Source organism: Poecilia formosa, unplaced genomic scaffold (assembly GCF_000485575.1).
Source record: "Poecilia formosa unplaced genomic scaffold, Poecilia_formosa-5.1.2 Scaffold157, whole genome shotgun sequence".
In the NCBI taxonomy this organism is placed as follows: Eukaryota; Metazoa; Chordata; class Actinopteri; order Cyprinodontiformes; family Poeciliidae; genus Poecilia; species Poecilia formosa.
In genome coordinates, this window is record NW_006800096.1 from 839,026 (window position 1) to 866,170 (window position 27,145).

General features: G+C 39.2%; 1 protein-coding gene across 22 annotated transcripts in view; it reads left to right on the forward strand.

Annotated features, from left to right (window-relative positions):
- Nucleotides 1-27,145, forward strand: part of LOC103146369 (adhesion G protein-coupled receptor L3) — a 277,143-nt gene that overhangs the window by 210,268 nt on the left and 39,730 nt on the right. For all 22 annotated transcript variants that reach the window (XM_016677493.1, XM_016677494.1, XM_016677497.1 and 19 more), the window contains 4 exons: nt 7,190-7,373; nt 13,852-13,974; nt 15,510-15,715; nt 18,603-18,779. In XM_016677493.1, coding sequence (XP_016532979.1) covers nt 7,190-7,373; nt 13,852-13,974; nt 15,510-15,715; nt 18,603-18,779 — 690 coding nt within the window. The remainder of the gene's footprint in view (nt 1-7,189; nt 7,374-13,851; nt 13,975-15,509; nt 15,716-18,602; nt 18,780-27,145) is intronic.

The following is a 27,145-nucleotide window of genomic DNA, read 5'->3' on the forward strand; positions in this document are numbered from 1 at the left end:
ACAAAAAAAAGGAGAAAAGATTGTTTGTAATAGCACACTCAGGGTCAGTCTGACCCCTCTTTGGTCTGTGGGAGGGTTGACTTACCATTGAGAAACAGCTTGCTGCACCCTTGGTGGTTGCGATGGGGACTCCAGTTCTTCTGCCTCTGGGTCTGACTCGGCGTCAAAGATGTACGGTTGCACAATTGTTTATCTTTTTGCATTCATTGTCAAGTGCATAAACAGTAAACACTAAATTGGAGGGCGCGGCTTGCTGCATCTTATTGCATAATAGTGACGTGGCTCTAAAACATCTCATTCTAGAAGAAGTTCAAACTGGCACAACTGACCAAGTGAAATCTCAACTGAGGATGATGACAAAAAATGTAATGAACATGATTTGTGTAGCTTATAGAACCATCCTAACTTCTTCAAGAAAGTGTGATGGGTCTCCTTTAGAAATGCTGGAAAAGATTTTCTTTCCTCTCCAGTTAAGAAAAAGGAAAGTCTTCTCAACTTTGAGCATTTCACTGAACAGGAAATAAATACAAGGTAACTCTTCAAGGCATTTTCTGGAAAACACTGAACTTTAGATGTTAAGAGACCCTGTAGAATATTCTTCTTGGTTTGGAGGCATAGCATTTATGAGGTACAGTGTAGACAGCAATTGAATATCCAATTTCATTTCATGGTAAGTTTGCCTCTTTTTCCTCATTTCTTACAAGCTGGATTTGTAGTTTTGTAGTTCCTTCTGTCCTTTTTCTAATATTTTGCAAATTATGTCTGCTTTCAAAGAGTCTGTGCTCATTTTGGGATAATTCAATCCAGGTTTAAACCAGATTTCATTCATGCTTGTCTCAATCTGTGGTTTAATTGAATTGTTGTCAAAAAGCATCAATGATGCTTCTTTGGTTTGTTTTCCTAATACAAAATGATGTAATAATTGTATACCAGTATTGTTTAAAAAAATAGTATTGCAAGACAATATTTAAGATTACAAATCCCCTGGGGATGAATTGCAAATTAGTTTTTTTTTTTTTTTTTTTTAAGTTCTTAGAGATTTCCTAAAGCTTTTCAGGATCTATTCCTGTAATGACACACTCTCCTAATGTTTACACTCACCTAATCCCAAATCCAGAATAACAGGTCATAAAAATGATATAAAAAGTATTTCAGGGTTTCCTGAAAATCTTTTTTTTTTTTTTTTTTTTTTTTTTTTTTTGCTGCACCATGAAAGAGATACGGTCAGTGACAAGTGAACAAAAGTTTAGTACCTGATTTCATCAGAAAGTAGGTCAATGTAGAGCCAATCTCAATATTCGGCAAAACCAAAACGAGTGAATTTTGTTAGTTGATTTAAAAAAAAAGGTGCAGTGGTGCCTTTTTTTGATTACTAGAAAAGCTCAAGGTGTGTGTTATATACAGCTGACTGAAAACTCACAGCAAAAAATGAGGAGTGAAAGTCTTACTCTTTGTTGTAAAACTAACTTTAATCAGCATCTCATTAAGAGGACCTTAAATGGCAGGAAAGGTTTTAGTAAAAATAGTGATTTTGAAACTGTTTCTTGTGAAAACAATGCAAGAAACAAAGAAACACTGGAGAAATCATGCTTTGTTTCTGAAAGAAGAAATTCTGTGGATTTGTTGTTGTTGTTGTTGTTTTTTAAGCATAGTTAACATTATCACAGTGGGAAAAAAAATACTGAAATAACCAGGAAAACTAAAATAACAACTTGTTCACTCTGCAGTTCAGGTAAATACAGGGGAGGCATATGGGAATTCATAACATAAGGCCATATGAAATAAAATAAAAAAGTACAAAGGTTATCCCATAGAAACTCACTTACTCAAAAAAAAAAAAACCACCCACATATTCGGAGATGGATTCATGAAATATTAAAGTGTCGGGTTTCAGTGGTTTCCAAAGAAAGCTGTCGAATTGGCCAGCAGGTATGAAAGAAGCGAGAAAAAGAAAGAAATGATGCAACGGCTTCGTCTGCGCCCGGAGACTCCAGACGATCGAGATCAAGATGAGCTGCAGTTTTCTTCCCATATTTTGAGTTTACCCTTTCTGTGTCGGTGACAAGAAAATAAGTGACAGAAACTAACTGGTTAGCAGGAAGGAAGGAAGGAAGGAGCCAGGGAGAGATGAGGGGGACTAAAAGTGCATGCATACAGCACAGAGAGTGTGCAGAGAGGGAGATCAGCCTCAGCCAGAATCAATTTCCTAGACCCCGAGTTCATTTCATCAATCAGCGCACAGATAGAGGCGCACACACACCACGGCTCGGCTTGGACTCCTGCCAGGCTCTAATGTCCACCTCTCCCTTCCTTCCTCTGCTGCGTTGGTATAAATGGACCGTGCAACTGCAGCGTTTCAGGGCCGGCCGTCCTCCCCTGTACCAAGTGGAACATTCCTGCGGTGACCTCGGTTTAACGACCAAAACATCTCTTATGTAACAGGGACTCATTTAGCTCTTTTAATTATTTCTATTTATTCATTTATTTTAAGCCGTGGCACTACCAACAAAATTTGCGGCAAGAAAATTGTTTGGGGTTCGCAGCAGCAGTAGAGAGAGAGAGAGCTGCTACGGGTTGACGTATGGAGAGGCAGTGCTCTAATGGAAGAGAAATGGCATCACCACACATTCATGATTTATTTGCACAGACCAAGATGACTGAGGTGATGTCCTCCTACCTTCCACCCTGCTCAGCTTTTCAAGCTGAGGCTCTGAATATTTGCTTTGATTGAAGTAAATATATTTTTATTATTATGATGAATAACCTGCAGCTACTCCGTGTTGTAGGCAAAATAGGTTCATCTCATGTGAGATTTAGTTTAATTTCATCATAACTGTGGATCTTCTCCATCTTTCTCGCTTTGCTGTCAGTAGCATAACGACAAACTCGTGCGTAGTTAAGGCGTCGTAAATTATGTACAATGGGTGTGTTGTGTCTCGGGTTCTGAATTTATTCAGGTTCTCAGATGTGCAAAAAAAAAAAAAAATTGTTTATTAAATATCGTTTAATAAACGAAGCTAAACCACAATGGAGAAACTGTGGAAGAGGCCACCCAATGCTGCGTTTTCATCATTAGGCAGACTCCTTCCATTTGGAGGCACACAGTGGTATTTCTGTGCTGTAAGCTCAGAGTGGGTGCATCATCTCGTTTTTTTTTTTTTTTTTCCTGTCCAAAAGTACAGCCTTAGTGACGGTAAATGCCCTCATGGAGCATCTGAAACTGTCCATGTCTCAATCTTTCAGTCTTAAGTCGACATGTAGGGTCCAGTCAAAAATAACTACTCTAATTATCTTTGAAATAAATTCAATTGGCCTTCCGCTCTCACCTCATTCTTGCTCTGGCGGGAAGGAACGCTGCAATTTCAGTAACTCAATGCATCCAAACTGGATTGAGACAAATTCGGCTCGGATCGTACTCCACTTAACTTGAGTGTTTCGTTTTCCTCCGAATCGGGCCGTACGTTTGGACGCGAGTAAACCGGACTGAAGGGAACCTGTTTGTGCATTGAGATGGCATTTGTTGTGAATCGGTGCTCTGTGTAATACATAAACTGATTTGGATAGAAAAATTAAAAAAAAGGAAGAAAAATTGCTAATCAGAAATAGGTTTCATGCTTTGCCTTCAGAGAACAAAGCATTCTCATTCCCGCAAGGTGAATACATTTGCAGGCTGGCGAGATAGCGGTAGTTTGCAGGACAAAAACTCCAGTTCTGTTCTTGTTGTAGGCCCGAAGGTAAGCAGGTTTCGACTAGTAAAGGCAAAGAATTTAATAGCTTCTTTTAGTGCTTCGTACACACATTTACACAAAAGGTGTTGCGGCACTGCAGACGTAGATAAGCCACTCAGAGATAATCAACAAATAGAAAATGTATTTTTCACTAAGGATTATTTGGACTTTTTTTTTGGACTTTTTTTTTTGGTCATTTCACCATTGTCATAACACACCCAGAATGGGCAACATGGGACATTAATCATGCTAATTACATAGAAGTAAGGAAGCATTTAATAGTTTGTAAATCTCCCTATAAATAACAAAAACACAGAAGTAATACTCCCATCAGTAAAGCTTAGTTGCAATTTTCATGGGATCGGTTTTCTTATGACTTACTATAAGGCAAAGAAGACTTCTTTATTCATAATAGAAACACAAATAACATCCACTGGTGATTGATTAACTAGAGTCCATTTTTTTTACCAGTAGAATTTATCATGGCATTATGTAATAAGCTGGTCTTATATAAATTGGCTATATCTAAATAAATGTTATTTTTCTTAGCATTATTAATAATCAATGTAAAAATGATTCCTTATTTCTTTACGAGCTTCCATCATTTGTTTACAACATGTTTTCCCTCCCTTAGCAGTTTCGGACCTTCTCCTTTGTCCTTAGAAGGGGGTTCATTCCTCATACATCTCCTCTGTATGTGAAATAAAAGGCAAGGTGTCAGTCCATCAGTCCTCACCCTGTGAAGAACCATTATTTCTTAGTGGTATAAGAACTAGGGAAAGAGAATCTTAAAGTCGTGAACAAAGGAAAAGGGGAGGAAAAAAAAATGTCAGCGCCTGAAGAAAAAGAGCTCCTTAATTGAGAGCGAATCAACCTCTGCTTCTAGCTGAATGTCAAAAGGTGTGATTGGAGATTGGGTGCTGATAATGAATAATTACATCAAAGATGATAGACTCCCCACGCGTGTGGAGTAGGTTTTGCCGTGCGCTGTGTGCTACGTTGTGCATGTTCTGGCGGAATAGCAGGTGGAGCGGTGTGTGCTCATTCTTGCATCAGACTCTTATATTGCGTGTGTGGATATTGGGAGACTCGGTGTGTGTTGAAAGTTGAAATTGTAGCTGGCGAATCATAAATTTAAAACCTACTCCATTTTTTTTTTTTTTGTCCCCCTTCAGTCACACTGACTCAACCGAAATGAAAACACGATGCTGTAAAAGTAGCTGCGTCATTTGCCCCCATTGTAACCATTTATAAAAAATTTAGCTGTTACAGGCACATTAATTATAATTCCACCTGCTTTGTTTTTGTCAGTCTTGTTTTCAGCCATAATTTGGTAATTCAAAGGGTTTGTAGCTGTAATCCAAACAGAACCCTTGTTTTAATCTGGAACTCATTTGCAATAAGCTGAATTACGTAACTTGAAGCTTCGGGATGAATCGTAGATATACGACTACTGTTAAAGTACTTGGTAATTAAAAATGTTGCGTTTCCGTGTCAAAAAATGCAATTGGTAATGGTAATTATCATGGTCATTAAACATCACAATTTGAAAATCCCTCTGTTTTAATGTTTTGCGAACTGATCAAGAACGCTGAAATACACTCTTTTCATCAGTTCTCACAATCAAAAGCAGCTCTTTTTTTTTTTTTTGCCAGTGGCACCGTGCTTATGCTAAAAATGAAAAGCTGTTTTTTTCTCTCAACTGTACTCAAGTGTTGAGAAACACTTACCTAACCTCCAAAGTGAATGAAAAGGAGCAGTTAGCATGTTGACCCCATGGCTAAAAATTAGCTTTCTTCAATTGCACTAAAGCAGCGTAACATTACATTACAATCACATATTGCTAATAGGAATTAACTTGGTCAATGAGCATAAGAGTCAGTAAATTTGATTTTTCTGGCTTTCAACTGGAAAACAAATGTTGTTCCAATTATACTTATGAAGTAAACATGCTTTAATGCGAAAAGCAATGCCAAACTTCTAGTTTCCCTCTTGGCTGTTAAGTCACAACAATAAACATGTTAAGGATTTTTTGTTGGTGGTGGTGGTTGTTGCACAAAAAATAGGTACAATGCTTAAAAGTTGCTTGGTGTGAGATTTTCTAGTTTTTTCATTGTTCATCATCATTTCTGTTCATTAAAAGTTATTTATAGATCCAGTCCAGGCTTGTGTGAGTTGCACCAGTGCAACATTTTAACAATAAAATCTGATTTGTCTCATTGGAGACATAAGTGTGGTATTAAAACCAGATTGTTTTAATCACCAGCTTTGTTAATTGCGACATGCTTCTAGCCATTACCTCAGTTTTATCCTGCCTTTACTTATTTATGCAACCCTTAAAGTAAGAATGCTCTGTGGATAAGTACAAAACACTGCACTCAAGACGCACAAAAAGATCTCGCTCGTCTTTACACCGTTTGATTCAATTCATAGCGAACGCTATTACTGTCTGATTACTCCAAGTTTTCATACATCTATAGGAACAAACTTGCAAAATTACCCGTAACGGATGTTGTAGACAATTCCTGGTGATGGTTTTCTTGACAGGAAATGTTTCTACAAGTAACAGCAGTAGACGTTCAAGTAATAATAATCCGTCTGACCACCATTTGTGCTTTGAAGACTTAAAGAATATCTTTATTTCCAGGGGCTGCCGAGCTGAGCTTGGCCTTTGGAGTGTTTGTACCAGGATTGAATTGCTGTGCTTGACCAATTAGTATTCCACTCATAAATCTTGCCATTGGCATTTTTAAATCTTTAATGGCTCTTAATTTTTCATCTTGTCTTGGAGATGTTCACTCTTTCCTCCCCCCACTCCCTCTTTAACTTACTTGCTTCACCGCTGTTGTGTGCCGATTAACGAAGGCGTTAATAGTCCTTCACTTCTATTATTACTGTGCAAGGGAAAAAAATTCTGTATTAAATGGTTGCAGATGGTTGCTACCAGCAAAAGCTTTTTCCACCCACTGGATTGTCTTAATGTTGTTTTACTTTATTTATTTTGGTGCATTTGTGTGCTAAGGTTGTCTGCAGGGTGGGGGATCATTTATCACACCAATTAAAGACTTTAGCCTCAAGTCATGCAAGGACTGGCCTCTAGTCTTGTAAGCGTTGGCTCTGATTCATTTACATGATTAATTCCTCTTGTAGATAAAAGGAAATGGCCACAAAGCCAAAATAATACATTCAGTGTCGTTACAAATTCAGGTGTTGCTGCCACTAGATGACCATTCCACCCTGATACACGCACTTTGTAAATCTTTTCAAATGAAATAAAGGAAAAACAATCATCCATCCATCCTGCACGATCCCCACAGGATTGTGGGATTTGTTTTTCGCTCCTGAAGTCCCTCTGGTTCTCCCTTAACTCATACCATTTACCAAATCAACATGTCAAGCAGCTTCAGTTTTTCTTTTTTTTTTTTCTTTCTTCTTCTAAATAAACTCTTTGGATTCCCCAGGCCATGGTGGAGACGGTCAACAATTTGCTGCAGCCACAGGCCCAGGCCGCGTGGAGGGAGCTGAGCACCGGGGAGCAGCTGAGAGCTGCCACCATGCTGCTGGACACGGTGGAGCAGGGGGCCTTCGTCCTGGCTGACAACCTGCTGAAGACGGACATCGTGCAGGAGAACACCGAAAACATTCGTAAGTGTGTTCCGGGTGTTACAAAAGTAATTAAAGCTCTTATTTTTGGCTACATTCCACCCAAAAACTTCATTTTATTTAACTGGGATAACAAAAAAATGATGCAATGATGCAACAATAAAGCATTGGAATATCCTCTTTCTTTTCTTTTTTTTTAAGCGACCTATGATCATCTTCCCATATATCTCAAATTAACCAGAAAAGTGTAAGATCTTACTTAATTTTCTCACAAAATCTGTTCCTAATGACATTGAAAGGGCTTGTATTGAGTTGGAGGAAAAAACAATAAAGTAGTTTTTTTTTTTTTAGCCCCTTATGGTTAGAATCAACTCCAGATAAATTCAATGAAACTTTTTTCTTTGAGTTTAAATATGCTCAATATTTCAAACAGTCACAGATCAGAATGCAAATAGTCAAACTATTAAATGCATTCCTCAATGTGCTAACAGACTTTTTCCTTGTTGTTTATATTTTTGAGATAACTAATATTTCATATGTGTGACGTCTTTCGGTGTTGTTTTTGTCCAGATTACCCTTAAATCTCAAAATGTCATTTTTATCTCGCATTTATGCATTACTCTGTGTTTGTTGATCACACAAAACCTTATTAAGAATTGTTGAAAATATTGGCTAAGTAAGAAAATGGGGAGAAAAGCACAAATGATTGTTGTTTCTTTGCAGGGCATGAAAACAACACATTCACGGCAGATGTGCGTGGACAAACTTTGACTCGTTTTGCTTGGGGAAATTGTAATCCTTAGCCTCTCAGAGTTAAACTTAGAAACAGAATACCGCTTTTATTCTTATAAAAATGGCCACTTGGCATGAACACTCATTGTGTCTGACAGTTATCTTCCCTTGGAGCAAGTCTGTGCGATCTTGTAATTCAGCAGTTGTTGTCACTGTGCCAGAATGTCCCCACAGCCTTCAGCTTGGTTTTATCTCAAAAGTCAAAAATAACTGACAACACATCCGACTCTCTTCCTTTACTACTACGTGAGACGACAACAGGGCTCTGCTGACCTTATGCAAACTATATTACAATATTTAAACTGTAAACTTGCTAGGCTTTATTTCTCAGGTGCAAAGTTGCGCGCTGGTTTCACCCGGAGTCTTGACAGCACATTGTGTAAAACGATGACAAGCAGTCCAACTTATCCGAGTGCACTTTTTTATTTCTTTCATTTAAAAAAACAAAAAACAAAACAAAGAAAGCTCAGTCTGACTTTTTTTTTTCTTCAAGCAGTGATTAAAATACTCCACTCGGCAGGTAAATTTCTACTTTAGATAGCCGATATTTCACCTGAATTTACTATGCGCAAGCAGAGAATATCACATACATCCTATTGACACAGGATGTAGTTTCTTTTTGTCTTTTTACAGCCTCCTCATGCAGTTTGGAAAATTCCTCGATTAGTGTCCTGCTTGAAAAAAGTGGAAAAATAATTTTCAGGACTTTATTTCCCATCCCGTTGTCAAAACATCAGTCAAGAACAACCTTAAAAAAGACAAAGAATTCTGCAGACTGTGTAGGTTCCCCGTTTTTATGGCGGCTACAACATTTAGGAACTCCTGTTTTCAAAGACGTAGTGAAAGCTCAAAATCTATGAAATGATTTCATCGAGATCTGTGCACGTTTGTACAACACAAGGAAGATCATTACTGGTTTCAAATGTGACCTTGATAGTTTAATAATCATAAACACACCATGTTTACATGACGGTCCTAATTTGCTTATTATTGTAGGCACAGCAATTGGAAAACCCAAATGATGTGAATATCAGTGTTCATGTTGTTATGCTTGAATAAAACCCCTAAAGAAAAGTACAAATGTACAAACAAACATCATATATGCTCTAAATGGCTAACCCTAACCCTACATTGACATAAGTTCATTTCTCATTCACATTTACATTCAGTAACAAAGCAAAAACACAGACAGATGTCGAACAGGTATCTAACGCGATTATGGTAATTGTTGAGAGAGTACAGGGAGACTGGATGCATCTTGTATGACCACCGGGGAGTAAACTATCCTCTGAAACTGGACAGAAAGACATTTTTTTCACTTATAAAGTGAACTTCTTTTCGCCAGTATGACTCTCAAACAAAAACAAGACGCATTTTAGTTGCAAACCGTTTTGGTTTCATCGCTCCCGTTTGGTTTTTGCCGTTTTCCTCCGCGCATCCCACTTGTCCCTGCCCTCGCCCGTCTCTCTCGTCATACAGAGGCCACGGTTCCTCTGCGCAGCTATCGATCCGGTGGCCGCTCTCGTATTGATGACGGCGCTTTCTGTGCCACTAGATCAAGTGTGAAGGTCACTGGAGCAACGCCTCCTCTTCAGCGTGGAGGTTAAGATCTACGGGCCTGCTCTCGGCCGATAGCGTTCAGCTGTACACTGGCATTTATCTTGTCAGATGGCGTTTAAATGTATGTCAGTTATTAGGCAGAATTAACCGCCGCTCGTGAAGATCAGGGATCAGCGCTCATTATTCAGAGTATAAATACCAGGCGAGCCCAGATAATGAAACTCGTGTCATTACTGTTTTCCCTGGCGGGGTAATCCAAACCTAGAAACACAGGTTGTTGAAATTTTGAATTATATGTGCTATTTTAAAGTGGGGAGCAGCACATTTTTTTGTCAGTCTGAAGCTAGTGGGGCAAGGGAATAAAAAATAAAATAAAAAAACGGCGTCATGATGAATAACCCTCTACTCCTAACATGCTGGATTTTTTTTTTCTTTTTTTTGAAAAACATATTCTTGCTTCCATGGCAACCTAAAAATATAGGTCTACTTACTTAAAAGGAAGCAGGCGTTGGGAGAATTAATAAAAAAAGGGGTTTTATTGTATCTGGCACACAATTCATCTGGGTATTGAGGAGATTCTGAGCTCGTTTAGAAGGAGGGGAAGCGAATAGCGCTGGGGGGGACGAGAGGCGATGCTGTGCAGCCCAGACTTTATAGCACGTTGTGGTATTCTGGTTAATTATGTGCTGGTGACATGTTTACTAGGCCTTATCTCTCTGTTTGCTTGGCTTATTTTATTTTATTTTATTTTTTCAGCCGCTCAGCTCCTGTAATCCTTCATGTCACTGAGGGGTGTTAAATGAGAACGACGGCGAAACCCCGTTTTTTTTTGTGTGTGTGTTTTTTTTCCAGCCCCGTTAATCACTGCGCCTGCTAATGATTGATCCTGCACTTTGAAATCCTTGCGTTGTGGAAAGCTTTAGCGTGTGCAGATGTGCTGTATCGCTGACATGTTTGCATCGGTGTCAGTGAGTGAGGGCTTCAAAGGGTTGTAGACAAGCTGATTATGAACTTTTTTTTTTTTTTTTCTGCACGGTATGTTGCATTTTAAAAGCATTCACTACTTTTTCAATTAGCAGCCACAAACTTGTGTATGTTTCGTTCAGTTTTACTGGGATAAACTAACACAAAGCAGTGCATATTTACAATGTAGAACTAAATCTACACATAGCTTTTGGACATTGTTTTGGGAATAAAATTCAAAAAATTGCAACCTTGCTTATTCAGATTATTCTGATAACCTTAAATAAAGTTAAGCGCAAACCTAAATGCCTTCAGAAGTCTCCTAATTTCCGACTAAATTTGATATTTTCTTTCTTCTGCCATGGTGTCTATGTTTGTGTTTACACTTCGCAGCCTGTGCTTCGCTCCTTCCTCGATAATCTCGTGAACAGATTTCTGCTGATTAGCCGCGTTATTCAAACCCTGCTTTGAAGGTACAGCCCTTGGGTCCAGCAACTTCCTATGGCATCAAAGAAATTCCCCCAGAGCCTGTCGTAAGCTCTTTTACACAGCCACGCAGGGGGAAAAAAAGAGAGAGCTCAGAGTGGGAGAAGAAAAATGCTTCCTTTATTCCAAAGGCAGACTTGGAATCCAGGGAATGCTGCACTATCTGGGGTATTGTCTTAGCTAAGTTGAATAGGAATGTATCAAAAACCCTCTGGCCTTTAGAAAACCACAAGAGAATACTAATACAAAAGATTTTCTTTGTTTTTTTGATGGGAACGCCATGGTATGAAAACAGATACAAAGGGAGGATTAAACGTGCCCTCGCTGCAGCCCTCTGTTGGCTCTAACCTTTATCAAAGTCAGTGTGTCACGGCGACATCAGATCGCCAGCTGAATTCGTTATCGGATTTAATTAAGTTTCTTTCTCTTACTCTTGTTCGGGCTGTGTTTCATGATGAGAGTCCCCACTTCAGACTAATCAGGCAGCTTTACTGCCGCTGCAACAATGACTGCATCTCCTGCGCTGGTTTTAATGTTCCTGCTGCTCAGATCAGCGGGAATATTGAGGCGCGTTGAGCTGGCAATGCTGTGGTTGACGCCTGCATGTTTAATCCCAGAGTGATTATCGAAAATGCACGTTGACCCCTTGACCCTGTTCCTGTTGTATCTGTAGCCATATTGAGATGTAAAGTCAATATGGCTTTTCATATTGGCTGAAGTAGCTAACGTTTGTCTTCAAACACAATGAAGAGTATGTAAAAAGGCAAGTCAAAATAAATATGATACTCAAAGGAATTTAGTGCCAAAACAATCATCAGACGGGCTGCATCTTAATTACTTAGCTTAGAATCACTACAAATTTAGCTTGTTAGAAAGATTTCATGATCAATAAGCCCGTGAAAATGGACACAGATCAGTTCCTCTGAGTTCGAAACCACGATTCTTGGACAGAAAAGGGTGAAATCCCCTTTCTGAGAGACGATCCTCAGACGACCCCTCTTCACCATTTCTGTAACATTACTCATCACCTTTAAGCTGTGTTTGTTCAACATTAGCACTAATATTTTTTTTCACCACACATTAAGGAAATATCATCTAGGATGTTAGATCTACATGTTTTAGAGTAAAAACATGTTTATCTTTGTTTTTTTCTTTTTCTTCTACCAATCAATGGATCATTGGTTGTGTCCATTTATTCGGGGGCGTTCTGACATTTAGGGGTGCCAAAACTTCATAACCACTGGTGTCATGACCACTACATAACACTGGTGGTCACTGTATTGCCAGCTTAAGTAAAATACTATAATAACTTTGATAGAATAGGCTCCTTACAGCAACCTGCTTGCTAACAGAAGTCTTTCCCTCTCTCCTATATGACAGAGGAAATATTTGAACCATAAATTTGAAGTTTGCTTCAGACACAACAGCTGTTGAAAAGCTATAAAAGCTCCTCTTTATCTTCTGCCTTTAAATCGCTCGCTGTCTCGGTTCCTAATGAGAAGAATCATTTCATAATATCAGGGTTTTATTTTCTTTTTTATGAATCAGTAATGTCACTATTGCATTTAAAAGTCAGTTTTCCTAAAGAAAGACATTATCAGTAAACGGTAACAATCCCTGTAGTCTTTGTTGAAAGCTATACTACCAAAAAAAAAAAAAACTCAGAAAAGTGCCATGATGAATAATTGTTGGAGATCCAGAGTTTTTTTTTTTTTTTTTTTTTTTTTTTTAAATCTGACAATATCGGAGATGTGTTTGAACCTTTCCCAGCTGCTACGGTTGTGTATAGCTTTTAATCCCCAGACATATATATATATATATATATATATATATATAGATATTATTTCATAGACAAAGTAAAGTGCAAGCAGTTCCGATCAGAGGTTTACATTTACTTATTGGGCTAAATGCTAAAGGTGCATAACTGACTTTTTGTAACTTTTTGGAGATTTTCTCTTTTCTTTAATTAAAGAATTTTACATATAGGTTAAAAAATATACAAGTGCACTGAGAAATGTATGTATAAAATTCCCTGAGCAAGTTCCGTCTCAACCACAAAACCACTATTGATGTGTGTTTTGAATCCTTTTGCGACATAAATACTCAGTTATGTGCTGGTTGCAACCGTCTAGATGTGGATTTGAGGTAAAGTTGATTTTTGAAGGTTTTCTTCCGTTGTTTTTCTTAACTCTACTTTGCGCAGAATGGATGCACTAGTGTCTCTGACAGCTAAACAGTTCTGCAGCGTGATACTGCCACTATCGTTCAGAAAGAAAAGATTAAGCTCCTGGGGCTGAATGTTTTATTTCTACCAATTCTGACAAATGGGCTCAAATATCCAGTCAAATACTGGATACTTATAAAAGCTTGTGATTGCAGCCTTTTATACCAGAAGGTTGTGAATAGCTATGAAAGTGTGTAATTGAGATGGAACTTGCTAACCAGACATTTAACATGATTCTTTCCCAGTATTTTTCCATTCCAAACTTAATAAAAGAAGAGTCTAAATGGCGTGATTAAACACGAGGAATGTATGCGACTGCTTGTTTTAGCTCGTATTCACTCAAATTACCTCTGGGAGTCTAAAGTTTTTGTCTTCGAAATATCAGTTTTAACTGTGAAATCCGCAAAGGATGTGACCTCTGTGTCCTCAGGGGAACCCCGGGCTTTTATTATTGATTCCTCAAAGTTTTGTCGGGTCCCTTCTGCTTGCGTGCAGAGCTGGAGGTGGCGAGGATGAGCACGGATGGGAATTTGCCTGATCTGAAGTTTCCACAGACCGGAGGGCAAGGCAACTCGATCCACCTGTCGGCAAACACACTGAAGCAGCACGGGAGAAACGGTAACACATCGGATTTTCCACTGCTGTGCAAAAGTTTGGATTTCTGCTGTGCAACTGTCAGCTAGAGGACAATTCACACGACTAAACGAACAAAGTGTGGCGGAAATAGTCTGTGCTGTTATGACATCGTGTTGTTTCTTTGCTTTCCAGTAATTTTATTTCAAACATCTTTTACTTTCTTAGCATTTCAGCAGCATTCTGCATTACATGTACTTATAAACCTGTCCTTTACACTCTGAACAAGGTTGAGTTAAAAAAAAAACAGTACCTAAGCACTGCAGATACTGCCAGCTCAATCAAATCGGGTACAGAGTGCGTAGCGGTGCTGGCTGTCTCTCAGCTGGACGCCTGTGTCTGCGACCAGCCGTGCACAGGCAGAGCAGGACGGCGGGGTGGCGAGCATTCCTCCATCATCCCGGGCTTCGGCACCCAAATTGTTTCCCTTTTTCATTGGAGTGAGTGATCTCCGTCGCAGCGGGAGGGGGGGGCTCTCTTTGATATCTGTGCTCAAAAGTGAAACTCGCAGGAGGCGAAGACAGAGGCAAAGGGAGAGAAGGAAATTATTAACAAGAAAAATTTTTGAAGAAAACATACTTGCCGATGTTTTTGAAGAATGCTCGGACACATCTTTGAATGTTAAATTTGACGAAATGTTTGGTGATTTGTTGAAGTTTCTCTTTTTTTTTCTCAGAAAGGTTTTGAGTGATTCCTTTTTTTTAAAAAAAAAGTTTTAAATAAGTTATCATATGAGTGTTCATTCTGCTATTGTCGATCTTTGTGTTATTCCAATGTGTAAAATGCATATGTCAGCTAAAGGTGGTGTAAACTGTCAATGGCATAATTGCAATTTATATGTATTATCACATGAGACAAATAATAAAGAATATTTTATATAAATATGTTATGATATTGCCAACATAATCATGAGGAAGACAGTTTCTGACATGAGGGTGAGCCACAAAAGGTCATGGCCAAAGGAGCTTGGTGTACAGAGTGCTGTATTGGAGTATATTTATGGAAAGTTGAGTGGAAGAAAAAAAAGTCCTAGAAATTCATGCACTGACAGCAGAAAAAAAACAGTGTATTGAGATTATTGTCATCTCCTGGTGTTTGACATTATGACGCTGCTTAAAGCACTAAGAGAAAGATGAATGGAAACTCCACGCAGAAACTCCTCATATTGAGATTTCAGCCCAAGACCAGAAAGTTACAAACCGACAAAGAACAGATTTAATACAAGTCTCTTTGTTCCTGCACCTGAAACTCTGTTCCATATATTTTTCAAAGCGGCAGGAAATTAAAAAAACCTCAGGCAGTAGCAACTGTTTCTTTTTTTTTTTGTTTATTTTTGACCAAAAGAGGTTTTAGTTTAGTAATTTCAAACAACCCTGCAAAGAAGTAAAGCATCCCCTTCAGGTTCTCGCTACAATAAAAGGGAAACGGAGCAGACGGGAATCTTGAGGAAGTACTTGCACAGAACGTAAACACCGCAGTTCATCCCTTGTGAGATATTTATCATAACTTTCCTCTTGCAGGTGAAATTCGAATAGCGTTTGTCCTGTACAAACACATCGGCGTGTACCTTTCCACGGAGAACGCCAGCATGAAGTTGGGCAGCGAAGCTCTGGCTACCAATTACTCCGTGATTGTCAACTCTCCCGTTATCACAGCTGCCATCAACAAGGACTCTAACAAAGTCTATCTCTCTGACCCTGTCATTTTTACCATCAGGCATCTGCAGGTAATTTTCTCGTCCTGTCTCTGTGTCTGCGTGTGTGTTTGGACCTCAGGGGGAGGGGGGGTCGAGGGATTTGTTTTTACTTAGATGTCAGCGCAGCGGCATTTAATGTGCTCTTTGTCTCTTTCCATTTGTTTACACAGAGAGCACACTTACTTTGGCGCCTTCTTGATAGAACCTTTCATCATCATTTTCTCTCTCCCTGAAGCGCATCGCAAATGCGCAAATCCCAGTAAAAATAAGCAAATATGAAAACGTCTTATTCACGGGTAGGTGTGACATGTCAAATTGCCACAAACGGCGTCGCTCACGACGGAGCCACGCTGTTGTTCATTGGCTTGAACACCGGCTTGATCTTGTGAGCAAACATCAGCCGCATTCAGCCTCACCGGGGGCTGCTTAGTCATCGTGGGGCGCCATGACTTCTCCCTCCTGACTCCATTTTCTGCTCCACACTCTACCACCCTCAAAATACCCCCGTTTCGTCTACAAACGGCGCCTTCAGCGATCATCAGAGATGTTGAACAGCCGTAAGAGAGCGGCGGCAATGTTTTTTTTTTTTTTTTTTCCGTGCGTTGAAAGAATGCACACAACAGCAGAAAAAAATGAGAAGTGCGCAGACGAGTAAAAGGACTATAGCTCAAGGATGTTAAAATTAAATGGTGGGAAAATGTCAGGGGGATGATGTCAGAGCAGCTGTTGCTCTGACTCACCTGCCCTAGAAGAAAATTGTAATTCCAAGACTAATTTTACTATTAGTCTGATGTTGGGGTACTTTTCCACTGTCTCCATGCACGGATCAAGTAATTTCAATAAAATGCTGCCCTTTTGCTAACCCTTACCAAGCTTGTAAAACAGAAATGTGCCAAGAAAGTGGCTACAGTTCTCTTTTTAGGCAGAAACATGTCAACACACACAATCATTCATATTGTGCATTCAGGTTTCTTATGTACACATTCACTTAGTAATCAGAATATTGCAACATTTCTTGGTTAACTAAGCCTTATTAGATGCAGTAAAATCTCGTTGATAGACATAAGAAACAGATTTTGATAATGTATTGAATTTCCAATGACTGATTTTTGATTGATCAAGTATTTCCAACGAAGAAGACGAGCAGAATGATCCTTTCACTTGTTTACCCCAGTTTTAGTCATTAAATGTACAGTTCACAATCAATACAACATACTGAACAACTATCCACTATCAAAGGTGCAGTAATTAACTTTTATTAAAAAAATATGCTTTTTACATTGTTTTAACTGTAGATATAGCATGGTATGAGACAGATAATCTGTGAAAAGATTGATCTCTTATTTTTGCGGTCTGAAGAAATACACCGCTCCCGACCAAAAACAACCAATCAGAGCCAGGAGGAGGGTCTTAATGCTGTCAATCAATGTCACATCCTCACTGCTAAATGTGCTAATGGCGGAGAAACAACTTACAGGCAGGGGGAACCCATTTATCCACAGTCTTCGGTGTCCATGCTAACTAGCATAGCATTCACAACGGTATCTGCTGACGGGGGGGAAAGTTGTAACAAAAGAGAGCAATGCCACATGAGATTGCAATTTACGAGCACTAAGATCCGCCTCCCTATGATTAAATGATCATAGTTTGTTCAATTTTTGCTAACTGACTGAGTGTGCGAATTTAGCCAGAATATCTGGTGTAAATTTGGTGCTAACTTTAATCAGTGCGAGCTGATTTTTTTTTTTTTTTTTTTTTTTTTTTTGTTTTAAAGGGCAACAAAAATAGAAATGTGGCTATGAATGAGTACAAATAGCTTTTGACATTTGATTACAGCCCTAAATGAATGTTAAATCTTCCTAGCTTATGCCGTCGCTAAACAAGTAGCTTACATACAATATCGGCTTCCCCTCCAAATTAATGTTCATATTTAGCATCACCGGGTATGGATGGCTGTGTCTTGGGGTGGTTTACTATCCTGCTGCCTTCCTGTTTAACCATGAGGTTTTGGTCTGCTGGTCTTCGGGGATGATTATGTGTCCTCTAGTTATTGTTTCGCTTCCCTGCCTTCCCATTTAACGGGCCCCAATTAAAGCCATTAATGGTGACGGAGGGTCATCCCATCTCCTTTGCAGTGAAGTAGATTCCACAAGGTGTTGAGTGTGTGAAGGGTAAATGCAATCAGTGGAAAACTTGCATTCACAGAGGATAAACCTTATTAGACTAATTACCATGGAACCAAAAGTGAAACAGGGAGAGAATGGAAAACCTCGGATCGTCACAGCGTTTACAGTACAAAGGGAGATACGTTTAACCTTGAGTGCCGAGAGTCACTGAAGTCAAGGCGGGTGCACTTGCTTTATTTCTGCAGTTACAGTGCCAAAGGACAATTGGACTCGAGAGGGAACGGCTCTCGGCGCATCTATTTATCAGCACTTACATTTTGTTGCGTTATTACGCCTTTGTGTCGTGGATGACTTTTATAAAATGGCGAGCAAGATAGCGGGGAGGCTCGCTCGTCGTTAGGGCCTCAGCCCAGCACAGACGGCAGCGGCGCCTATTAAACAGTGGGGCAGTCCATTGTCATGCAGCGAGAGTTAAAGAGAAAGGTCAAAAAAACACAATGAAAAACAGGCATGAGGCTGCTTGATGCTTCCTGACAGTGAAGGCACCTGCTATTCGCCCAGAATGGATGCGAAATGCAGTGGGGATAAATTAACCCTTTTTTTTTTTTCCCTTTTTTTTTTTTATTCTTTTTTTGGCGGATTTTTATTGTGCAAACAAAAGAAACCAAACATGAATCCGGTGTGATTAGTTTCAGACACCTGCGTTTCAAGCAGTGAGCGGGGGATGTCGATTCTGCTCATTTGTTATTATTATTTTTATTTCTTTCTTTCTTGCTTTCTTTGTCCGGCAGCAATCTGAGGAAAACTTCAACCCCAACTGCTCGTTCTGGAGTTACTCCAAGCGCACCATGATCGGTTACTGGTCGACGCAGGACTGCCGCTTGCTGAGCACCAACAGGACGCACACCACGTGTTCTTGTACTCATCTCACCAACTTTGCTGTCCTGATGGCCCACGTTGATGTTAAGGTAAAGCATTTGTTTTTCTTTTTTTTTAATATATATACTGCTCAAAAAAATAAAGGGAACATTTCACTTTAATTTTGTGTGTGGCTCCAAATCCAGGCCTCCATTGGTTAATAAATTTGATTTCCATTGATGATTTTTGTGTGATTTTGTTGTCAGCACATTCAACTTTGTACAGAACAAAGTATTCAATGAGAATATTTCATTCATTCAGATCTAGGATGTGTTATTTGAGTGTTCCCTTTATTTTTTTGAGCAGTGTATATATAGATATTTCTATCCCTAAAACAAGGTTCCTACATTGTCTAGAAATGTATGAATTTTGAATTTTGTACTTTCCAAATCTAGATAAGAATGGAGAAAGAGAAAAAAAAATGTATATGTAATAAATAATAACTCCCGACTTTATTCTCTATCCCCCTGTAAAAAAAAATTGGTTTGCTTTCATTTTATGCCGTTTCTTATTCTTTTGTCATCATCCTAAAATAATGACATAAGCCAATTTTTTGCCAAAAGTGATTTTGGCAAAAAAAAAAAAAAAAACACCATCTCTTTCTTTCCAAAATATGTTTTAGGCAAATTAAATCACTTTTGGCACTTAGGTCGATATTTTAGGGAGGTGATAATGTGTTGTTTCTTTCCTCCCCCCCTCATGCCTTTTGTTCCCCCTCTAAGGCCTCTAGTCTTTTTTTTTTTTCCTGTCTCCTGACCTTTCCTCATCATACCCAACTTCTCTTCATGTGTCCTAACCTTATTTCTTCCACAAGTTATTCTCACATTTCTGTTCCCTCTTGTGTCCTACTTTCCGCTCCTTCCTTTCTCCATTTCCTTCCTTCTTTACTTTCTTTGTCGTCCTTTTAAAACTTGAGTCCTTCTTCCATCCTGTCTGTCCTGTTTCTATTTTTTTTCTTTCCCTGTGTCCGTCCTTTTCTCTCCCTTTCTATATGTCACCTCTGTTCCTTTCTTGTGTCCTTCTTTCTTTGCTTACTTGTTTCCCTCCCTTTTCCCCACCCTGTATCCTTTCTTTTCCCCATTGTTTCCTTTTGTCTTTCACCCAGTGCCGTTTCATCCTTCTTTTACCCTTGCCTTACTTCCTCTCTTCATTCCTTGGGTTTCTTTTTTTCTTGTCCTTCCTTACTTCTTTCCTTCTTATCTCCCATCTTCTAGAATCGGTTTTTCCAGGTTCCATATTTAAAGTTGATGCTAGAGTAGAAATGTATATTTATTGTAACTTCATAGTAAACTTTAGCATTTTAAATATAAAGCCCCGAGAATTGTTTTAAATTTTTTACTTGGAAAAATGTGAAAATGTGCAGGGCCAATATTTTTTGGTATGCAACATAGAAGGTAGGATCGAGTCGATCAAAAATGCATGACTCTGGTTTGGTCTATTTAGAGGTATGTTGTTAATTAATGTTTTATAGACACCTTGATTTTTTATTTTATTTTTATGGCTATGTTAAGAATAGCAGATTGCTATTCTGCATGTGAAGGAACTATTCAGTTTTTTGCAGGTATTTGTTTTTGGGAAAACTGGTGTACAATATTCCTAAATACACATTTCCAACAGTACTATTTCCATTTTAATTCGGCCTTTTGCACGATCATTATAATTTGGTCTTCTACTTGATGCCACAGCCAAGCAAAAAGCTTCATTTTAAGTTCAAGTCTCTTCAGAAAGTCTACTATTACTGGTCAACAAAGTATTAGTGGGGGCAGCTTCTCTGTCTTTTTTTGAATGGCAAAAAAAAAAAAAAGTAGCTGCAAGTCCTGCGTTGCAAAACGTGTGACGGGATGCCGTTAATAAAAGGAAGAAAACGTCTGGACAAGAATGGTGTGTGTTTCAGGTTGTTTAAGAGCCATTTTTCCTGTGAATTTCGGTGTGAACATAGGTGACAAACAGCTTGTTATAAACACAGGAAGCAGAGAAAAGCAGCTATCCTTTCTCTTGCCAATTTCAAGAAATAAAGGCAGCGACTCATTTTCAGAGAAAATCTCAAAAGTTAACTTTTTTTTTTGCTACCTTGGTTTGTTTGTGGAAAAAAGTGACATATTCAGCTGGTGCTTTTTTTTTTTTTCTTTTTTTTTTCCTGCCATGTTGTTGTCAGGATTTTTGGCGGAATCCAGTTTAACCCATTGCCCCTCTTTCTTTACCTCTGAAGCCTGCGTTTCTAAGGTGACTTGGTGTCACACCGTTTCTGCGGAGTAGGAGGCGATGGAGACTTTTTAGAGGATTCTTAGAGTGGAAGAGTAGGATCTGTGCTTGCAAATACAATTTACAACGAAGTCAAATAAAAACATTTCTTAGCATTTTTGAGGACACATTAACTTCCATTCATGGGGGGCTGAATCCCTGTGCACACCACACATTTTTTGTGTTGTGGTGAAAATGAAAAACCTTGTATCATTTACTTTCGCTTTATAATTACATGCTACTTTGTGTTGACTTTTCTACAAATGATCTCAATAAAATACAGCTTCTAACATGAAAAAAAGTTTGTAATGTACTGTTGAAGACTATTTCTTTGTTAGAAGTGGCGCTCGCAGGCATTTTCTGTCAAGTGAAAAGTGGAAAAAGTCAGAGAGGGTGATTGTAAATACATCTGAGTTGATAAATTAGGTGGAAAAAGCAAAGGAAGCCACTGGTCATGGGGGAATTGGAGAATTTCTAATCTTACATGGACAGACGACTTAATTGTTTTTGTCGCTGGAGATTTGAAGAGCTCAACCGCTGACGGAGCGGAGCAGCCTTTTGGATCTGGCATGGCATCTGTCTCACCAGGGCATCTCTTTTGAATCAGTGGGAGAAAAAGAGATGCCCTCTGTGAGAGATGTCCCACCCGGCCCCAGTCCACAAAATCATCATCCCTGTATTTTTTTTGTGTGTTTTTGTCTCTTTTGTCTTTCTCTCAAAACTGTGCACAAGTAAAAGACAAAATAATATGCATGCAATCTTCCTTCCCAATACCCGCAAACCCCTCTGCTCTCCTTGTGGGTGGGGCGGCTGCAAAGAGCCGCTGTTTGTCACTCAGCAGCATGACTTCTGGACCCACTAAGCTCCCTGCAGGGCTGAAGTCGAGTCTGGAATAGCGAGGCAGCGATGAAGAATGGGAGCCTTCACACGATGAAAGCAGAGCAGGACAAAAAAAGGGCGGGCGGGGGGGAAAGCGGTAAAAGAGCTCTTTGAGTTAAGCCAACCCCCCCCCCCCACAACATTTTGAAAAGCCTCTCTAGCTTGTGCCACTGCATCCACCGGAGGAAAGTGGGCAGTGGTTGCACCCCAATCCTGAGTGATATTTTTCCCTTCTTGTCTTTTCTATTTCGTTATCTTTTCTACCTTGACGTTATAAAAGACAGCTCATTGGAAACTGCCACTAAATGGGGGCTTTGGAGGCTTTTTATTTGACAAACTGTCACCATGCTTGATCTAAAAGCACAGCGAATGGAGGGAAAATAGATGTATGCGTCTCTGTTTCTTGGAAATAGTGCCAGATAAAGAAATCTTATGAACCGAGGAGGCTATCGTTTTTTTTTTTTTTTGTATCCATGGCAGCAGAAAACAGCAAGTTTCATCTACTGCATTGTTATTACTCATAACCTTCAGAGCTACCGATTATCTTTTAGCCTTGTTTATTTCTCTGAAACGTTGTAATTGCTTCTTTTTTTTTTTTTTTTTTTTGTTCTTCACTCTGGACTGAGTCCAGTATACCAGTCATTATCAATCTTGTTTCATGGGGTGATAACTTTTTGCGGCAAATGAGGAAAAAAATGAGCAACATGTTGAAAGATCTTCCTGTTGGTGAACCTTTCTGTTGTGCCACAGCTTTAACATCAAATTATGAGAGCATTCAGTGTTCCCGTATATTCCATAGCGATCGGAGAATCCAAAACAACCTCTACGCTGTCGTCACTGACAGCTCTGAGAGAAAATATATTTAACAATGTTTGCCAACATTCATTTTATCACAGTTGCGACAAAATTTGAACACCCATCAAAAAGCATGTGTGTTTTGCTAACATATGTGGACATGGGCATCTTATTATGCCATCAAATTAGGGAAAAAAATATGTTGCAACCCAATCTCACACCTTGCAGAATCTAAAAAAAACAAAAAAAAAACAAAAAGACATCCCATCAGATATTTAAAAATGAATAATTTCTCTACTTGAACCAATACAAGAATTTAACAGTACATTTTAGTCTGAGGCGCCTTCCTCCACACTCAAGGTCACCAAAATTCACAAAATACATTAAGCCACATCGGTGGATTTAATTTATTATTTATTTTTTGCGTAGTTCTGGTGTGTGACAAAAAGTGTGCTGCCTTGGTGGATTAAAGCTGTTCAACGCTCCTCTTAGACATACTTATTAGATTAGAATGTGTTCCTGTGGAGCTCGTTTGTCTGAATAAAAGACAAAATAGCAATTATAAGCAGGTATTTGATATTAATCCCACATTTCTCTATCAAATGATGTTTTTTCTTCGTCTGATGTAATACTCTTGAATAGAAATAAGCCATCAGGCTGAGTGTAATTATTCTACATAATGTGTTCCCACTTAATGAAGTGAGTTACGGAAATAAATTAACTTTTCAATTATATTTTAAAATGATAAACATGAGCGTTAATAAGTGGTTTACTTAATGAAAAGTTATGTTCAATATTGTGGATAATGTATTAAAAATAGCCAAAAGAAAAGCCAAATCTGCTTAGATCGTCATGCACAGCACACTGACTGCTCACAGCAATATACCATGTGGGTGTTTTAATTTACACTGCATGCAGCCAGAGAAAATTCTGACCCGCACCTGGTCTTTTATTAAAATAACTCTCCTACGAAGGCCTTTGCAATATTTCAGTCTAAAACTCCGACCCCTAATGCAAATTTGTCCATTTTTTTTTTCTTTTTCATATGCATTTCTCGTGTGAGCTAATGCTAACGTTTAGCATTAGAGATCTTTAACTACCATAATGGATACTGTATTATGAAGGACCATTGCAACGGCACAGAGTGCTTTCGCTTCTGTCTGATTTACAACCGACGTCTTGGACATTGGAGCCAGTAACGGTAAGCGCCTCCGTCTGACCGTTCAGTCTCAGCAGGGGGAGACGCAGGTGGTCAGACAAACAAAAGTTAAAAGCAGAAGACGGCTGCATGCAGGATTTTATATATATATATATTTTTTTATCTCTGTTACTTTGAATGATTGCAGACTTCTATTTGAAGGCAATGATGTGAGTGGGTGTACTTTAAAGTGACTTTTTCAAGAGCGCAAGTGATTACAGTATTAAAATGTCCCATCACGTCGCCTGGAGCCATTTAGTACGGTTAAAATCTGAGGAGTGAGCTCGCTCCACTCCACCTCATATTAGGAGGCTTAAGCTCTGACAACAGGGATGAACTTGGACCCCCCGCCCCCCTGCATGAACCACCCTAATCAAATGATTTGACCTTTGTATGATATCTGACGAGAAAGACGAGTCCAACCTTTTATCCTTTTACCTTTGTTTTGCTTTAGAAAATGAAAAGGAGTTCAAACGCAGACGCTTGCATTTTCACCGCGGCTGCTTTTGTCATTTTTATTACTTCTAAATGACAAGTAGCACTGCGATTTCTTAAGACTGCAGAAGCCTTGAGACTCATGAGAACTGCAAGTAGAAACTGAGATTATGAAGAAAAAACATTTTCGATGCGAACTACAGTATTAGTCGGAAATTTACAAGCAGCGATACAGTCAAACATTTGAGTCTGAGCTTTTGAGAAAACATTTAAACCCTTCTTTTTGTCAAGTTGAACACAACATAAAGGTCTAACATTAAGTGGAGTTGTCATCAGATTTAGGTGTAAATTCATTGTGCATTTCAGTAAATTGGTTGGTTTCACTGTTAACAAATAATGCTTTATTTGACTTCTGTGTTTAATAAAGATTAAACCGTTTTCACTGTTTTGCTCTGCTATTTTCATGAGTTTTCACAGTTTGTCGTCATGGTTTCTGTGTTTGTTCTGTAACTTGCATTCTGTTCAGCTTGTTAGTTTCCATCAGCGCCTCTGTTCCTTGCCGTGGTGACGGTGTTTTTACTCAGTTAGTCTCACCTGGTTCCAATCCCAGTAATCAGTTTCTCTTCTGTTTGTGCTTTCAGCTCAGATTCTGCTGTCATCTACTTTTTGCTTGTTGCTCTGTCTGGCTTCCCCAGGGTGTGGCATTTTTGCTTTTCTTCTCTCACATTTTGGGGTTTTCGTTTGCAATGCTTGCTCATGAATTTATTTATTTATTTTATTTTTTTATCATCCTCCCTTTCTATTAAACACTTCCATTTGCTGCATTAACTGTCTCAGTCGGTATTTGGGTCATCATTGAACCAACTATAAAACTATCCGCACACTTTTAAACATGACTGACTGTTGGAGAACTCTGGAAGCTTAACATTATTGAGCTTGATCCCGTTCCCAGACTAGTTGTAAATGGTTCTTGGAAACATTGATCTGCTGCAACGCCCGGCATCTAGTTGTTGATTTAAGGTGAATAATAATTGCTGCCTTTTTGGAAGAAGTCAGCCATTTGATTCAGGTGTGTTGGACAAAGGACACATTTTAAAAAACTGCTGGACGCCGATGCTCAAGGCTTCGATTTGAAGACCCCTTCTATTTGCCATTTTATTGCAAATCTACAGCCTGTTTTTCACCCACTAAGAAACATCTTCAGGGAGATTGCAAGGAGTTACGGAGCTCCTGTCAGGTGACACCATTTTTTAATGCACTAGCAGCTACAAAATGATGACACGCCCTTACAGATGATGAAACGGCTGATATCTGGGTCACATTAATCACCGTCTCCCAATCAGACAGTAACTACGAGGGCAGTCAAGGTTAATTTTCTATTTCACGATATGACTTAAGAGTTTATGTACACACACGCCGAAAGCAATTGTTCAAGATAAATCTATCTTAAAAGCCATGGCACGAGAGTGGTAGAGACAGTGTCTTAGAACACAGTGTGACATTAGGCGCGTGAGCTGAATGCCAACTCCCGCCACGCGAGCTGCATAGTCTCTCTCCGAGCCCTTTTAAACGTGACAAATTTGCCAGCGCCCCTGATTCGAGCGCCCTCTCCGCGACTGTTCCCCGTCTCCAGGAAGCTCATAAATCCCCGGGCCCATACCTTAGGTGGATTTCGTCACGTGACTCCTTGCAGTGGGCAGCCCACCCTTTAGTGCAACAGTCGGCCCCGCCTGACAGTATTTCATGAGTCAAAGATCGACTGTGGAGGCACACGGGGAGATTTATGCATTTTAATTGGATTGGCTCGGTGGCCCCCATGCTGGGAGTGGTTCTTTGAGGTATTGACTCTCTCTGTTCAGGTCTTAGGCATTTTTTATTTATTTTTTTTTACATTTCATAGAACTTTGTCAGGACTTTTTGGCTTTAGAAATAGGATGTTGTGATAATTAAGTGCATATGATACTATATCAGGCTTCAGTGAGCGGCCCAGAATGATCAATGTGCAATGCACGAGGCTTATTGCCAAGTTTATTTTTTTTTTTATTTTATTTTTTTTTTCTTGTTAGTATCTGCGGCAGATACTCAGAAAACTTATGTTATGCAGTACACCAGCAGACAGGGGCAAAGATTTTTCAAATCTCATTAGACCTTCTCTGCTGCTTGAAAAATATGTGTTTCCTGGGAAGCAAGAGAAAGCTGTGTCTTACACTTTTTCCCCCATTTTGACATGCTACCCCAGTACTCGGAGTGTTTTATTGGGATTTTTTTAAATAGAATAAAACACAGGAGTGCATTGTTCTGAACCGTTTTTTTGTTTTGTTTTTTTTGTTTTTGTTTGTTGTTTTCTAACCCTAACCCTAATAACTAAAATATTTTAGTTATTAAAATCTTTTCAGATTTTAATAACTAAAAATCTGAAAAGTGCGGCATGCATTCCAGCCCGATTAAAATGATCTGCTCTCTTTTCTTCCTCATTTTTGTTGTTTGTCCAAGTCAGAAGAGAACCCGTCACACACACATTGCAGACCTTTATGTTGGACTGTCACATAAAATCATGAACATGATAAAATCTGAAGGGAAAAAAAAAAAAATGCATGAACACTTTTGCAAGTCTCCACAAATAGTGTTGGCGCCGTAAGATTGGACAGCGCTTGTGACACCGAGAGCGAATCAGTATAGTGAATTACCTCCGCCCACTTCAGAGACCCTCTCAGACATTTCCGTCGCAGAGGTTTGTCAGCTTAAAAATGGGTACAGAAGCTCTACGGAGCCCATCATTTGCCATCCTGCCTGGGAAAAACCTCTCATAAAAGGAACCTTTTCAGTTGAGACATTGTGTCTGCTGTTGCAGAGGCATTATCCACCTCT